General features: G+C 31.8%; 1 protein-coding gene across 1 annotated transcript in view; it reads right to left on the reverse strand.

Annotated features, from left to right (window-relative positions):
• Nucleotides 1-15,737, reverse strand: part of TTN (titin) — a 241,485-nt gene that overhangs the window by 104,453 nt on the left and 121,295 nt on the right. The window contains exons 129-176 of the mRNA XM_075831506.1: nt 15,385-15,468; nt 15,187-15,270; nt 15,027-15,098; nt 14,606-14,683; nt 14,092-14,175; nt 13,872-13,955; nt 13,368-13,442; nt 12,867-12,950; nt 11,872-11,946; nt 11,713-11,769; nt 11,523-11,618; nt 10,831-10,914; nt 10,642-10,725; nt 10,450-10,515; nt 10,244-10,324; nt 10,075-10,128; nt 9,849-9,929; nt 9,695-9,763; nt 9,529-9,606; nt 9,354-9,425; nt 9,187-9,264; nt 8,678-8,764; nt 8,438-8,506; nt 8,272-8,352; nt 8,097-8,168; nt 7,925-7,999; nt 7,747-7,833; nt 7,145-7,222; nt 6,436-6,513; nt 6,266-6,343; nt 6,079-6,156; nt 5,907-5,984; nt 5,720-5,797; nt 5,548-5,625; nt 5,361-5,438; nt 3,953-4,030; nt 3,784-3,861; nt 3,617-3,697; nt 2,606-2,686; nt 2,439-2,516; nt 2,272-2,337; nt 1,790-1,879; nt 1,622-1,699; nt 1,359-1,445; nt 1,039-1,119; nt 886-951; nt 694-792; nt 210-281 (exon numbers count right to left, since the gene is read on the reverse strand). Of these exons, the coding sequence (XP_075687621.1) occupies nt 210-281; nt 694-792; nt 886-951; nt 1,039-1,119; nt 1,359-1,445; nt 1,622-1,699; nt 1,790-1,879; nt 2,272-2,337; nt 2,439-2,516; nt 2,606-2,686; nt 3,617-3,697; nt 3,784-3,861; nt 3,953-4,030; nt 5,361-5,438; nt 5,548-5,625; nt 5,720-5,797; nt 5,907-5,984; nt 6,079-6,156; nt 6,266-6,343; nt 6,436-6,513; nt 7,145-7,222; nt 7,747-7,833; nt 7,925-7,999; nt 8,097-8,168; nt 8,272-8,352; nt 8,438-8,506; nt 8,678-8,764; nt 9,187-9,264; nt 9,354-9,425; nt 9,529-9,606; nt 9,695-9,763; nt 9,849-9,929; nt 10,075-10,128; nt 10,244-10,324; nt 10,450-10,515; nt 10,642-10,725; nt 10,831-10,914; nt 11,523-11,618; nt 11,713-11,769; nt 11,872-11,946; nt 12,867-12,950; nt 13,368-13,442; nt 13,872-13,955; nt 14,092-14,175; nt 14,606-14,683; nt 15,027-15,098; nt 15,187-15,270; nt 15,385-15,468 (3,750 nt within the window). The remainder of the gene's footprint in view (nt 1-209; nt 282-693; nt 793-885; nt 952-1,038; nt 1,120-1,358; nt 1,446-1,621; nt 1,700-1,789; nt 1,880-2,271; nt 2,338-2,438; nt 2,517-2,605; nt 2,687-3,616; nt 3,698-3,783; nt 3,862-3,952; nt 4,031-5,360; nt 5,439-5,547; nt 5,626-5,719; nt 5,798-5,906; nt 5,985-6,078; nt 6,157-6,265; nt 6,344-6,435; nt 6,514-7,144; nt 7,223-7,746; nt 7,834-7,924; nt 8,000-8,096; nt 8,169-8,271; nt 8,353-8,437; nt 8,507-8,677; nt 8,765-9,186; nt 9,265-9,353; nt 9,426-9,528; nt 9,607-9,694; nt 9,764-9,848; nt 9,930-10,074; nt 10,129-10,243; nt 10,325-10,449; nt 10,516-10,641; nt 10,726-10,830; nt 10,915-11,522; nt 11,619-11,712; nt 11,770-11,871; nt 11,947-12,866; nt 12,951-13,367; nt 13,443-13,871; nt 13,956-14,091; nt 14,176-14,605; nt 14,684-15,026; nt 15,099-15,186; nt 15,271-15,384; nt 15,469-15,737) is intronic.

The following is a 15,737-nucleotide window of genomic DNA, read 5'->3' on the forward strand; positions in this document are numbered from 1 at the left end:
TAATAATAAATGGGATGATGTCTCCAATGATTAGACCAGATTATTGAAATGCCTGGATGAAATGGAACATTCACAAAAACAAACATACAAGTTAAAAACAGTATATGAAGTTCTTTTAAAAATGGGAACACCATGCTAAATTTGCATTCCTGTGACGATGGACAAGAATGGATATGGTGATAAGTTGTAGTTATAAACATTCCTAATACCTTTGATTTCCTCTGCCTCCTCTTTTATCAAGGGAGAGGGTGTCTCAATTGTTCTCTCATCAGATTCATACTCTTTAAAGAATAGGATTTAGTATTTAAACTGAGTGCAAATTGAATCAAATTGTTAATTTAAGAGAAGATATTTTTATGAATTCATGACTGATAATTAACAAGACAAACAAAACATCGATAAACATAAGACAGACAAGATACATGTAGACAATCAAAAGATGAAAGATTTTGAAAGACGCTCAGAGGGTTCTTCTTTTGACAGACACTCTGAGCAGATTGTTAGAGATGGCGAGAGTATATTTTCAAATTATATTAAATATTAGATTAAATCGATTCCTTAGAAGTTAAATTCTGCCTTTTATCCCATGGCTGACAATCTACTTCATAATTTTCATTGTAAAATAAGCAAAAGTGATGGAATATTCTGATAGATGAAATGATGGAAACTGATGATGGATATATTAAGTTATACCTTCAATTTCTAGATCAAAATCCTCTTCCTCTTCCTCATCAGATAGATATACAGGTATTTCCTCTGGTGTTGTAATAGTTTTTTGTAAAACCTCAGGCGCTTAAAAAATATTACAGTGATACATATTAAGGTTCTATTTTTAATAGTGGGAAATTCAATGTAAAACAGTAAAAGGATTGTATAGTTAAATACCTATGAAAGGAAGGGCTTTAATGTATGGTTTCTCCTCTGGCACAGGCATCTTACGTTCAGCTGGCACTTTAAGAGATATTTTGGTTTATGAATATGCGGCATATTCAATAAATACTGTATAGTTTTACATGTATTCTATTTTAAGTTATATACCTGAATCAGGAACAACTGCTCTTTTAGAGATATGGACAGAAGTTTTCTCTTCAACAACTTTTTTCTGCTTTGATTCTGCCACTTTAAGAATATTTTTTTAAATATTATTTTTGTGTCTGTTAACATTACGCTTTATTATATTAATAAAGTTGACATTAAATAATGGGGTAGAACTAGTAACTCTTAAGGGAATGCTTCTAGGGCATTTTTTTCAACTGAAAGTTTATGACAATATAAAATGTGACAATTTGTCAAAACGGATGTGATGGAGATTATTAAAATATTCTGTTAATATAGGGGAACACATAAAAGTGATATACCTTTTACAGGAGGTGCTACTTCTTTTTTAGGAACTGTAACAGGTTTTTTATCTTCTATGATCAGTTTCTTTGATAACACACCAGGTTCTTAAAAGATATTAATAAGACATGAATATTGTAAAAATAAAAAGTAAGCAACTAAATTCAAAGTACGAAATAACAAAGACAAATATAAGAAGAGTTTACGTCCCCTAAACAGACAGCAGACACTTACACATACTGTAGCAAAAAAGACAAAACCTAAAATATGGACATTTATGTACCTTCCAATGGTGGAACAATCACTTTTTTAGGTTCAAACAATGGCTTTTCCTCTGGAGTAGGCTTTATAGCCACTTCCACTAGTTGTAAAGATATTAGCGTTACTTCAGTACACATAAAATATTAACTACACACATGAAGACATCTAAGCACGAAGTATGAAGTTATACCTGCAGCAGGAACTGCAGCTCCTTTTTTGGGAATTGGTAGAACTTTTTTATCTTCTGTAACAGCTCTCTTACTTGTAGTAAGTACAGTTTCTTTAAAGATATTAGTTTAGCATTAATACTTTGCCAGTATAAACTGGATACTTTTATAGATATACATGCAGTGATTAGATCATATACATTCTACAGGTGGTTTCATTTCATTTTTGGGCTTAGCAATAGGATCTTTTTCTTTTGGAGCTAGTGGCTTTGAAAATTCCACTGTTTTAAAAACAATAACTTCAGTTTAGCAAAAAACTATTTCTAAGATTCCTCAATTTGCTACACAAATTAGATTATAAGACAGACTAAATCACTCGTTAGTCAAATACATTAGTATTATTTTCTCTGTGAGGGAGAGTTTTTAAAGGGTGTTTCTTCTTGGTTGGTTTCCGATGTTATAACTAAAATGTAACAATGATTGGAAAAATTCGACATCAATATACCTTTCTCTGTAGATCTAACTTCAGAAACGGTGTGCTTGTCTTCAAATGTCAACGTACTTTGAAACGCTTAAAAGATATTAGTTTGATATTAGATGAAGATTATCCAATTTTTTTGTACTTGGCACGGTAATTCGTCATAAGAAGATAAAAATGAATATCTTATATACCTTCTTCTTTGGACGTTATTTGTTTCTTGGTAAGGCTTGGCTTGTTTTCCGGTGATGGTCTTTTTGGGAGATCTATAGCTTTGAAGATATTAGTTTGTTTTTAATATTTAATAGTAATTTAGTATTAATAAATGAATGTCTTCAATTGAAATCACAGATCATGATACCTTTTGTGTGCAAATCAACATCTTTTTTAAATTGTTGCACAGTCATCTGTGGCTTTTCTTCAGGTGAAGGACTCTTTGACCCTGTGTTTTTTTTAAAGATATTAATTTGGTATTAGTATATTTCCTCATGTAACTAGCTAATTAAAATAGGATATCGAGATTGATAGTCTACATCCAATAGGAGACTTGACTTCTTTGCTATATAAATATTCAGCAATTTGCGGCTTGTCTTCTGGAGACAGTAATATCTACTTCTAAAGATATTGAGTTTAGTATTAGTAAACTAAAATGTAATAATTACTCATGGACTAATGGTTACTTAAAAAATGAGAATACCTTCAATGCTATTCTTGTTGCAGCAATCAGCTTTTTTTTTTTTATCTTGAGTGAGTCTTTTATGTGCATCTGTCACTAAAGATATTAGTAAAAAGTTAATATTTTGCTTTTGGATTAGATTTTTGGAGTCCATGACTTGAAAAAAATTTGATTTAAATAAAGCTTAATCATTGTATAATGAAAATATAGTATGCAACTTTTTAATTCTTGTACTAATACTGTGTTTTTCAATTCCTCACCATTCACATTCTGTTTGTTGACATTCTTGTTCATATCCAGAGGCTGAAAACTGTTACAGACGTAGTCCTGTTCACACTTGAGAGGTGGATACAATTGTATCTCCTCTATGAGCTAAGACATTAGCAGCACAAATGTCTCTTTTTGCCTAACAGTTTGTTATGTTGTATCAACATAGGTAATTGTATAAGCATAGGTAAATGCATCAGCCTGGCCAGATGATTATCCAGATTGGATGCATAGTATCCTCCCCTTAGCTCTGAGAAATATTAGGGCTATATAGATTTTCACCTGAGGATATAAGCAAGGATATTTTCATTTACTGGCAAGAAACAGATCTTGAAAATAGGGAGGAATTGAAAGACAGGGTTTTAGATAGTTATAATTAACAACTTTTCATGCAGATGTCCAAAGTACGTGTTATGATATATATAATACCTTGCTTATGAAGGCCAACTTCTTTTTTGGGTATAGTCATTTCTGGCATCTTCTGAGAGATGGCTTTCTCTTGGGTCACAACTAATTTAAGTATAATTAAATACCATTATTATTTTACTGTAGAATATCTTTTTATGAGCGATAAGAAATACTGTATTGTATTTTACCTTCCACATGGGAAGTATCTTCTCTCTTAGTTACAGTAATATTTGGCTTGTCTTCAGAGATACACCTCTTTGTGGCATCTATTAAATTAGATATTAGCGAAAAATTTGTATTCTGCTTTTGATTAATTTTTATTTCTCAATTTACAGTAAGAAACATATTGTGTTTTACCTTCCACTTGGGAAGTATCTTCTCTCTTAGTTACAGTGATTTTTAACTTTTCTTCAGAGATACACCTCTTTGTGACATCTATCAAATAAGATATTATGTAACAAATCATTATTTTGCTTTTGAGTAAATATGTTTTAGTTGATGAGTTGATGGTTGTAGTAGAAGGGTATACCATATTTTTTGGACTATAAGACACAGTTTTTAGCAAGTATAAATCTTGCTAAAAAGTCCCTGCGTCTTATAGTCGGCAGTCAAGGGACCCGGAAGCGCTGGGCCCCCTGACCGCTTCTTACTTAACCCCTTCCCGACCCATGATGTGCCGGAACATTGTGGAGCGGGGAGAGGATGAAGTTTGGAGCAGAGCGGGCTCCATACACTGCAGGCGTCAGCTGTGTTTTACAGCTGACGCGCTGCTCTAATGGCCGGGAACAGCGATGGCGATGTTCCTGGCCGTTTTATTAGTTAAATGCAGCGACTGAGGCATTTATATGGGTCTTCCCACAGGATATGTCATAAATGTTAGATAGATAGACCTATCTCTAGAACGGGGCATACATGTTCAAGTTACGGAAACAGCGTAACTCGCTGAGCTACGTTGTTTCCGTAACTCCCATAGAACTGAATAGTAGTTACGGAAACAGCTATGCTATGCTGCTTCTTTAACTGCCATGTATTGCAGTGTATTGTACCAGCGATCTAATGATTGCTGGTTCAAGTCCCCTAGGGGAACTCATAAAATGTGTAAAAAAAAAAGTTAGATAGATTTTCAGGAGTGGAAAAAAATATTAAAAGTTAAAACAATGTGCAATGTAAACATTTTTAAAAATTGGTATCGTTGCGTTCGTAAAAGTCCAACTACTACAATATAGCATTATTTGACTCACACGGTGAACGGCGTAAAACCAAATAATTTAAAACTCCAGAATTGTTGTTTTTTGGTCACCTTAGCACTAAAAATAATTAATTAAAAAGTCATACAAAAAATCGTATGTGCCAATAAAAACTACAGCTCATGCCGCAAAAAATTAGCCCTCACGATGAAAAGATATAAAAGTTAAGGCTCTCAGATTGTGGTGAAACAGAACAAATTTTTTTTAAGAAATATTTTTTTCTTTGTAAAAATAGTAAAATATGACATTTTTTCCTATTTTTTGTAGTCTAAAGCCTGGGTGCGTCTTATAGTCAGGGGTGTCTTATTGTCCAAAAAATACTGCATATTATGTTATACAGTACCTTCCTAATGAAGTACAACTTTTTTAGTTGTTGTAATCATTTGTGGGATCTCCTGAGGGATTAGTATCTCCTGGGTCTTAACGCATTTAAATATTTAAAAATATAATTATTACTTTACTATAGAATATAGTTTGATGATTGATATAATTGCATAAAGAACAATATTGTGTGTTACCTTCCACTTGGGAAGTATCTTCTCTCTTAGTTACAGTAATTGATGGCTTTTCTTCTGAAATATGCCTCGTTGTGACATCTATCAAATAAGATATTAGCTAAAAATTAGTATTTTGCTTTCAAGTGAATATTTTGTAGTAGATGAGTTGATGGTTGTAGTAGAAAGTATGTGTTATGATATACAGTACCTTCCGCATGATGGACAACTTTTTTAGGTTTAGTCATTTGTGGCACCTCCTGAGGAATCAGTATCTCCTGGGTCTCATCTAATTTAAATATATTAAAATATAATTATTATTTTACTATAGAATATAGTTTGGTGATTTATATAATTAAATTAAGAATAATATTGTGTGTTACCTTCCACTTGGGAAGTGTCTTCTCTCTTAGTTACAGTAATTGTTGGCTTTTCTTCAGAGATATGCCTCTTTGTGACATCTATCAAATAAGATATTAGCTAAAAATTTGTATTTTGCTTTTGAGTGAATATTTTGGAGTAGATGAGTTGATGGTTGTAGTAGAAAGTATGTGTTATGAAATACAGTACCTGCCGTATGATGGACAATTTTTTTAGGCTTAGTCATTTGTGGCATCTCCTGAGGAATCAGTATCTCCTGGGTCTCATCTAATTTAAATATATTAAAATATAATTATTATTTTACTATAGAATATAGTTTGGTGATTTATATAATTAAATTAAGAATAATATTGTGCATTACCTTCCACTTGGGAAGTATCTTCTCTCTTAGTTACAGTAATTGATGGCTTTTCTTCAGAGATACGCCTCTTTGTGACATCTATCAAATAAGATATTAGCTAAAAATTTGTATTTTGCTTTTGAGTGAATATTTTGGAGTAGATGAGTTGATGGTTGTAGTAGAAAGTATGTGTTATGAAATACAGTACCTGCCGTATGATGGACAATTTTTTTAGGCTTAGTCATTTGTGGCATCTCCTGAGGAATCAGTATCTCCTGGGTCTCATCTAATTTAAATATATTAAAATATAATTAGTATTTGACTATAGAATATATTTTGGTGATTGATATGATTACAGTAAGAAAAATATTGTTTTACCTTCCACTCGGAAAGTATCTTCTCTCTTAGTTACAGTAATTTTGGGCTTTTCTTCAGAGACATGCTTCTCTGTGACATCTATCAAATAAGATATTAGCTAACAATTATTGCTTTGTTTTTTAGTTAATATTATTGCGTTCATAATTTATTGGTCGTAGCGGAAGGCATGTGTTATGATAAACAGTACCATTTTTTATAAAGGCCAACTTTTTGATGAAATGGGAAGACTGGTTATGTTAAAATAGAATATGGTTTCTATTTTTAATAAATTCTAGTGAACTTTGCTTTTCTGGTAGCAGTAATTCTAAATGTCATCTTTATTAATATAATATTACTAGTTTACCATTTTATTATACTATCATAAGACAATTACTGCATAATTAATTAGATTGTGGATTTTATTCATTGGGGTTTTGGAAAATGCAATAAAAGGAAAATTAATTATTACTTGATTTACAAATGTATGATTTATTCTAATGAATGTATGGTGTAAATGAAAAGAAAAAAGTGCTGACTATATACCATCTTTGCTGGAAACAACTCCATTCTTAGTTAAAGGAGATTTCGAAGCTTCTTTGGAAGTTACTCTTTTTGGGGCATCTAGTATTTAAATATATTATTTTTAGAAGTATTTGACCGTGAAATTAGTAATGTTTGATGTTTTAATAACTTCATGGATGAAAAGAGCATTCAAGACATTAAGATATACCTTCTACTTGAGAGGTAATTTCTTGCTTAGATACACCAATGTGTGGTTTCCCTTCTGGTATCTGAGATTTTTGAATATCTAAAAATGACATATGTTAAAATGTGGTTTTACTAGTGTTTTATGGATTCACAAGAATTATCGCTGACAAAATACCACTATATATTAGCATAGTTTATAAATTGAGCATGCATTTTTGATAACTAAGTGTTTGAAATAAAATTTTATAATTGTTTATATATACTATATACTTGGAAAATGTGGTATTTTTCAATATAAAGTCTTTCAATTTCTCTTAACATGATTTTTTAAGTTCTAAATTTTAAATGTGTATTTTAGATTTAGCAGCTTCTGCTGTAACTGAACCAATGGGTGTCATAAGAAATAGAAAATTAGTGAAGATGGTGCCCAGAGCAATCAGATCCCATCTTTTACTTTGGGCAATCCTGTATATTTTACCTTGGGTGATTATGCATATTATATTGAAATTATATTTGTGAATGTATATAGTGAAAAAAAAAAGTAATTTGTATTCCCTAAAATGTATATAGTATAATAAATACTATACATTTATGATAATGAATAAAGAAATATATATTATATACCTTCTTCATAAGAGGTAATTTCTCTTTCTCTTTTGAAAACAGCAATTTGGTGTTTCTCTCCAGGGGTTACTTTTTCCGAGACCCTTTCTATTTTAAAGATAGTTTGATGTTAGTATGTCCTAATAATATGAATAACGTATAAACTGAATTAGTTAATGTTTGCTGTATGATGATATACCTTCTACACGAGAAGACATTTCTTTTCTGGAAACTTGCATTTTTTCTTTGGCTGTTGATTTCTTTGGTAGCTTTTCTAATCATGAAGATATTAGTCTAATATTAATACTTGAAAGAGAATTTGTTGAGAGTTTTGTATAAAATAGATGAGTAAAATTAAACTAACGGTATACCTTCTATAGTAAGCACAGCTTCATCTTTAATCCAAACATTTTCTTCAGGAGGTGTTCTTAGATGTTTCGGTTCTTTAAAGATATTAGTAACTAGCTTAATAAAATTCTAACTGCAATTTGACACACATAAAATCAAGTCTAAAGGTAAGGTGTTACAAATTATAATGCTGTTTACCTTCTACAGGAGAGGCTATTTTCTGTTCAGTAATTATTAGATCTTCCTCTTCTATCAGAAGTGCGTTTGGCTTCTCTGGTTCTTTAAAATATATACATTATTGATTTTTTTATGTTTAAATATTTATTGTTAAATAATTCTATTTTATGCTTTACGGTAGACATACCAGCCATGTAAATGTATTCTTTTTCAAGGACATAAACAGGAATTTCTTCTTCCTCTGACCTCTCAGGTTCTTTGAAAAACATTAATTTAGTTTAGTCACTATAATTATTTACTATTATCATTATCTTTGACAAAGACTTGCAAAGTCCTCGCAGATATACTATGTCCTAATAACTAGTTTAAGTACTATATATTTGAATTCAATTGTTATTTTTACTGCTATATTTATCCATAAACGTACCTTTCTGATATGGGATTATTTTTCTTCTGTAATCTTTTATTGATATTTCTCCTGGAAAGACATGCTTCTCAGCAGCTTCCACAGACGCTTAAAAGATATTAGTTTTATTTCAGTCATTTGTTTATATTAGATTCTGAGATCATTTCAAATTGCTAATTTAAAGATGTTCTCTGTCTAAATTTATTTTTAGAAACTTCTGATTGTTGCATCAGGTTGAGATGGTGAATTAAATGGCAGGTCAGCCACTAAACTGTTACTGTCAGCTTTGAGTTAAAAATCTGAGTCATGTCTGACAATCCAGTTGCTAGGGATAAACTGTAAAACAACCATAATTTGTCTAACAACCATAGTGTTTTCAATGGAACAGTGTCAAATTATTCTTATTTTAAGCTCTAGGCACAATTACCACTGAAAGGGAGAATAAGATCAATGAAGCTTTTCTTTATCTCTTACTGTCTCATTACTTAAAAATAAATTTAGGTGGAGCAGTGCTGTTTCAGCTAATATACCTTCAAGTCTTGGCTTCTCTTCCTTTTTAGGCTTTGTGATAACTTTCTCTTGAGCCAAATGCACAGGCATCTCAGGAACTTAAAAGATATTAGTATAAGTCCAAGAGTTAGCAAGTTCTCTCAGCCATGCAATATACCGTAGATATTGTGGCATTAATGTTATCTACCTTTGACATGGCGAACTAATTCTTTCTTCGACACAATTTCTAGCGGCTCGTCTTCTGTCTTTTTGAAGACCTCTGTTATTGAAAGATTAGTGTTTTTTAGTGATGCTTTAAACACTAAAAGTAAAGACTTACTCTCCCATCTACTATTCATGTATTATGCATTTTGTAAATATACCTTTAATAGCTGGCTTTGTTTCTTTCTTAGCCTTTAGTACTTTTTCCTCTAGGGCCAATTTCTTAGGAGCCTCAGGTACTTTAAAGATATTAGTAATAACTTAACAGTTAGCATCAGCTTTCAATATTACTAACAAAGACTCTCTAATTTAGAAAAAAAATTCTACCTTCAACATCATGAACTACTTCTTTAGTGATAACTTTTGTAATTTTTTCTTCTCTCTTACTTGAAACATCTGTCATTTAAAAAGATATTAGTATAGTTTTAGTTAAAATAGCATAACTAATTTCTACAATTCTAGGCACTGGCAAACAATATACCTTTAGAGGAAGGAGCTACTTTAGCAGGCATTAAAAGAGGAGGCGTTTCTTCATCAGCAGAATGGGGAGGTTTTATAAATTCTTTAAAAGAGATATATTGTATTCAGAAATTAATTTAGTATAAAATGTGAACTATAATAAGATTTGAGTTTATGCTATCAAAGAAAGTAGCTCCTTTTTAAGTTTACATAAAAATACAGGCAGCCTAAAAGTTTTATTTTTATACCTTCAACAGGGGTAACTGTCTTTCTATGGGGGCTTGTAACCTCAATTTTCTCTCCTAAATAATTTTTAAAGGTAAAGAAATTAATATAAGGTCAAAGCTAGAAAAATACTTTTCTTAATATAAAAACTCTCATATATAAAAAGTTAACTATCTAATTAGCTATATATACCTTGTGAAAGAGAAGTAAGTTTTTTGGGGAGTGAATAAGACATCTTCTCTTCTTGGAGATATTCTAGGATAATATCAGGAACTTTAAAGATATTAGTAAGAATTTACAAAAAGCACTGAACAAAACGTAATATATCTATATTATACACATAAACATGGTATGTTTCTAATAAATGTATGGTTGTCCATAAATAAGGCTTCATATACCTTGTTCAGGAGGAGCAACATCTTTTTTGGGAGAAATGTGATGCACTTTTTCCTTTTGGGTTGGTTCTTGAGGAATTAAGATATTAGTAAGACATTAGAAAGAGAACAAACACAAATAAAGCCAACATGACAATACCCATACAATGAAAGACATGGGCAGAAATGGTGGACTATAACCATACTATGGTGTACCTCTTGCAGGGGGGATAGCTTCTTTTTTAGAAGGTGTATGAAGCACTTTTTTCTGTTGAGGACTCTCTTGAGGAATCTTAGGTACTTTAAAGATATTAGTATAATTTTAGCAACAGTTGACTTAACAAACATCACTGACATTTATGACAAAAAAGATATACATATAGAAGAAAGAGACATATAGAATACCTTTCTTAGGTGGAACAGGCTTCCTATCCAGAGTAGGAGGAATAATTTCAATTTCTTCAATAACTGGTGTCACCTCTTCAGTCACTTAAAAGATATTAGTTGCTCTTAAGAATTTTGTACCACATACTAACACAAACACACATACAGTGGGTTGCTCACAACAAAAAGGATATTATTAAAGGGAACAAAACATGTGACAAAACAAAGTTGTAATGGGGACTAATCTACAACCAATAGCTACCTTCAAAAGTAGTAGTTACTTCCTTTCTATGTACCAAGACTGACATTTTTTCTTCCAACAGTTCTTCTGGAACCTCAGCCACTTTAAAAGAATGTGGATAATATATCTTCACTTACTTGTACGCTGCCTTATATTAATAGATAATAAGATTGTCTTAAGGTTTAACGTGTTGTACCTTTAAATGGTGGGGTACTATCTTTTCTGGGTGTAGGTGTTGTCTCTTGAATTTTTGGTATTATTTTCTTTGGTAATTCAGGGGCTTTAAAAAGAAAAATGGATGATGGCTGATTTACTAACCTATCACATATATGACTCTGTATTGGAAACTTAATTAACTAGTAAATATCATATTCTACAGGCAAATGGCAAAAATTAAATGTATTATATATTAGGAGCCACACATAGTGACTTTCATGCCATTTCAGTAAAGACTTATGAAAATAATCAATACCTTTAGGAGGTGGAGAAGGGGCAGTTGGGATGTCTTTCCTAGAGATAGGAATAGCTATTTTCTGGTCTATGATGACTTTAGGGGGAGCCTCTGGTACTTGAAAGTAAATATAAAAACTTTAGTAACCTCATCTTAAACAGGAAACAATATAGGACTACAGAACTACATTTGTATAGTACACATGTTGTACCTTTGGCCTGTGGTACTTCTTTTCTAAAGGGCTTAAGGGTCACTTCTTCCTTTGGTTCTGTTGTAGGCACTTGAAGATATTAGTAAGAGTTGAGTTGTTTTTTTTTTTTTAACAGAAGACAGCACAAAATAGGACACAACATGTATAAACCATGTGTACCTTCAATAGGCTTAGGCTTCTTGTGTACTATTGGCACCTTTTCTTCAGGAAATGCAATCTTTGGTGGTCCTGGCACTAAAAATATTGGGTATTTTACTAACATAGCTAAATATATTTACCATGGGAATAATAGCTAACATTAAACAATAAGGGACTTGAGATGAAAAATTAGAAAAGAAAAGGTTGTCATGTATGTACTATTTGTGTTTTGGCCTGGTGAACATATTCATAAATTTCCCTCTTACAGAGAAACTTACAAATTATGGGGGGAATTTAGTAACTTGGTAAGTTGCGAAACAGCACAAAGTCATAATTTGTGGTAAAATGTGTGACTTTTGTACCGTTTCCATAACTCATGGCACTTTTCTAAAAGTGGGTGGAGCTTAGCAGAAGGGGTGAAGGTCACTTGCGGCTGGTCACATTTACTATATTTACACCAGTAAATTGCATAAATTATAGCTAAATCTACTTCAGCTGGAGTAGATTTTACTTTTTGGCACACAGATAGCCAGAGATGCGTGCCAGGCATGACATTTCTTACTTTAGTGATCTTTATATTAAGACTTGCGTATGAACCGCCAGTTTTAATAAATCTCTCCCTTTGTGTTTTCCATTTAAAACTAGATCAGATCAAATTTATGTACTGCTGTCAATTAGGTATGAAATATAACATTGTCCATCCTAAAATGTGTTTAAAAGTTATAGATAGATTGTAAATAAGGCTCACAATTTTTCCTTAATCTTATATTTTTGCCTTCCTCGGGGTCAAACAGCTAGGTGGGGGAAAGTTAAACTTGATGGACATGTGTCTTTTTATTCGACTTAAGTATCTGTGTATTAATGTGTGTGTGTGTGTGTGGGGGGGGGGGTTACATAGTGCAATTGCTCAAATAAACTATATGTATTTTTGAAAGACTGACAACAGTTAAAAAGACAAACCAAAATGTTTGAAGATGTTAGTAACATTGATTCTAAAGATGACTTTTCATGAATACCTTTAGCTATTGGGGCAACTGCCTTTTTAGGTAATTCAATAAGCTCTTCTGCCTCTGGTGAAGCAGTCTTCCAGACTTCAGACACTTTAAAGATAAAGTTATCACTTACTAAAGTCCATATTCCTTTTTTTCAAGCCCAATCATTATTTTAAATAACTGAATTCTGGTCACCTATAATGTACCACTCCTGCATTAAACACTCAAATATTGAAGATTTGTATTATATTTATGTTAAAACACAATACAAAATATTTACATATGAAATTCTTATTTAATCTGGGATTTATTTTTGCTAGAGTCATTTCCTTTTCAAGGGCATGATTTATTCTAATTTACATCCAACATTACTCCACCCTTTATTAGGATGCATTTGCCATCCAGTGTTCAAAACCAAACAATCTTTGTATTTTGGTTATTACATCCCAGATGAAATATGGCAATATTTAAAAATAAATCGATATATAAGGAATGCATAATTGAAGGCATCAGCATTTTATATACCTTTGGCAGGTGGTGCTTCTGGAATGACCTTTGTCACTTTTTCTTCAGGAATAATCTTCCTTGGTGCTTCAGGCACTTTAAAGAATATCACATTTATTTTAAGAACATAAAAACAAACCAAAAGGAAGTACAGTAAGAAGAACACAACAACAAGATTTTATGAAGAAAAAGACCACATCTAAATCTTATATAGAACAAAAAAAAGGAAGTACAGTAAGAAGAACAAACTACAATGATAACAAATAAGGACAAAAAGAAACACAGCAAAAAGATTTTATGAAGAAAAAGACCACATCTAAATCTTATATAGAACAAAAAAAAAAGGAAGTACAGTAAGAAGAACAAACTACAATGATAACAACAAATAAGGACAAAAAGGAACACAACAAAGAGATTTTATGAAGAAAAAGACTACATCTAAATCCTATATAAACGCAACTTAAGACGCAACATATATTTACATAAGAGATTATAGAATCGTACTTTTAAAAGTACAATGTATACCTTTAACTGGATGAGCCTCCTCTTTTTTAGGTGTGGGCTCTGGTGCCTTCTCTTCTTGAATAAAACGTTTAGGTGGCTCAGGCACTTTAAAAATGTTTTAGATATGTTAAGATTTGGGGGAAACAGGCACATATACTACATTGACAAACTCAACATTAAACACACAAATATGTACTGAAGAAGAAAATCCATAAGTAAAAATCTATATTTAGAGGTATACCTTTGGCAGGTGTAACCTCTTCTTTTTTAGGACTTGGAACTGGTACTTTCTCTACTGGAACAGGCCTCTTCTTTAGTTCTGGTACTTTAAAAACAATGATTTGCTTAAACCATTTGGTTCTCAATTACTCAACTATGTGTATCGTATAAAGTGGTTTCTTTACTATATTAAAATGTAGTGGTTTATCAAATGTGTCCCTGTCTTTAATACTTAAAGGCTGTCTATCAAAGAAATAGATATTTTTGTCTTTTTATACATTCATATGAGGATAAAGTAGGAATGCAAAAAAAATGTATTAAAATGTCTCTGGAACCTCTGCTCTACACTTTCTATTACTTTTAAAATACAAGTTTTTTTTAATGTATTTCTTTAAGATTTGTTACATTTACTCAACATATATGTAAAAATTACACAGTTTAAATAACTCACATGACATGGTACACAAGTACAAAGTACACCAAACGACCAATACATTGAACATTTATATGCTTTAAGCTGCCAACAGGAAAAGTACCTTTGGCTGGTGGTACTTCTTCTTTTTTAGCTGCTGGAGTTGGCATTTTCTCCTGCACTTTTTTGGCCACTTCAGGTACTTTAAAAACACCACATGCATTCATAAGAATGGCTATGCAAGCCTTTTAACACTCAAATTTTACACAAAACACACCAACAAACTCTACATTAAAGAACACTGAAACATATTAAAGTTTACCTAACATCATATTAGGAAGCAGATTAAATTGTATTGCTAATTGCCATTATGACACTTAGCAAGACTTTTATAACGGCAATACTAATGTGGATATGATACAATAGATATTGATATACAATGATAAACATAAAGATATGATAAGATGAAGTGATATAAAAATTAAGATTTTAAAGGTAATTCATATTTTAAAGGTAAGACTATCCACCTATAAACAATTTACTACCTTTGGGAGCAGGCACTTCCTTTTTAGGAAATATTTTTTCCTCAGGAACAACTTTCTTGGGAATTTCTGCCACTTTAAGGACAGGATTGGAGTTTTAGGGATATGTTAGAACAGAAAAAGGCTTTAACAAAGTATCAGATGAAGCAAGTAAGGGATGTACCTTTAGGAGCTGGAATCTCCTCCTTCTTAGGCACAGCCACAGGAATCTTTTCCTCAGGAACTACTCGCTTATGCACGTCTGCCACTTAAAAAATACAGTACGATGGTTGTTTTAGGGAGGCCCTACTCTAATAAGAAGCAATGCTACAGGACACAGAACACAATTTCCAGTAAAATGAATAAAGTTGTGATGATGTACCTGCACTAGGAGGCGCCACTTCTTTCTTTGCAGCAGGAGTTGGTAATTTCTCATCAGGTGCAGCTATCTTTGGTTTCTCAGGCACTTAAAAGATACAGTATTTCGCATTGGTTTTTCAAATTAAAATATTTAAAGAAAGAACATATATGTATATATATATTTGACAAACACGGTACATTACACAGAAGCCAAAAAATAAAACAGAAATACTAAGACCATCTGATAAGGGACAATACTTTCAAACCAATACAATGTGAAAAGTATGTATATATAATACATTTAAAAAAAGAGAAACAAAAAGAGTCTGTTTGATCTCTTAGTCAGCTGGCTGCCTATTAGCAGACACTACTGCC

This window comes from Rhinoderma darwinii, chromosome 6 (assembly GCF_050947455.1).
Source record: "Rhinoderma darwinii isolate aRhiDar2 chromosome 6, aRhiDar2.hap1, whole genome shotgun sequence".
In the NCBI taxonomy this organism is placed as follows: Eukaryota; Metazoa; Chordata; class Amphibia; order Anura; family Rhinodermatidae; genus Rhinoderma; species Rhinoderma darwinii.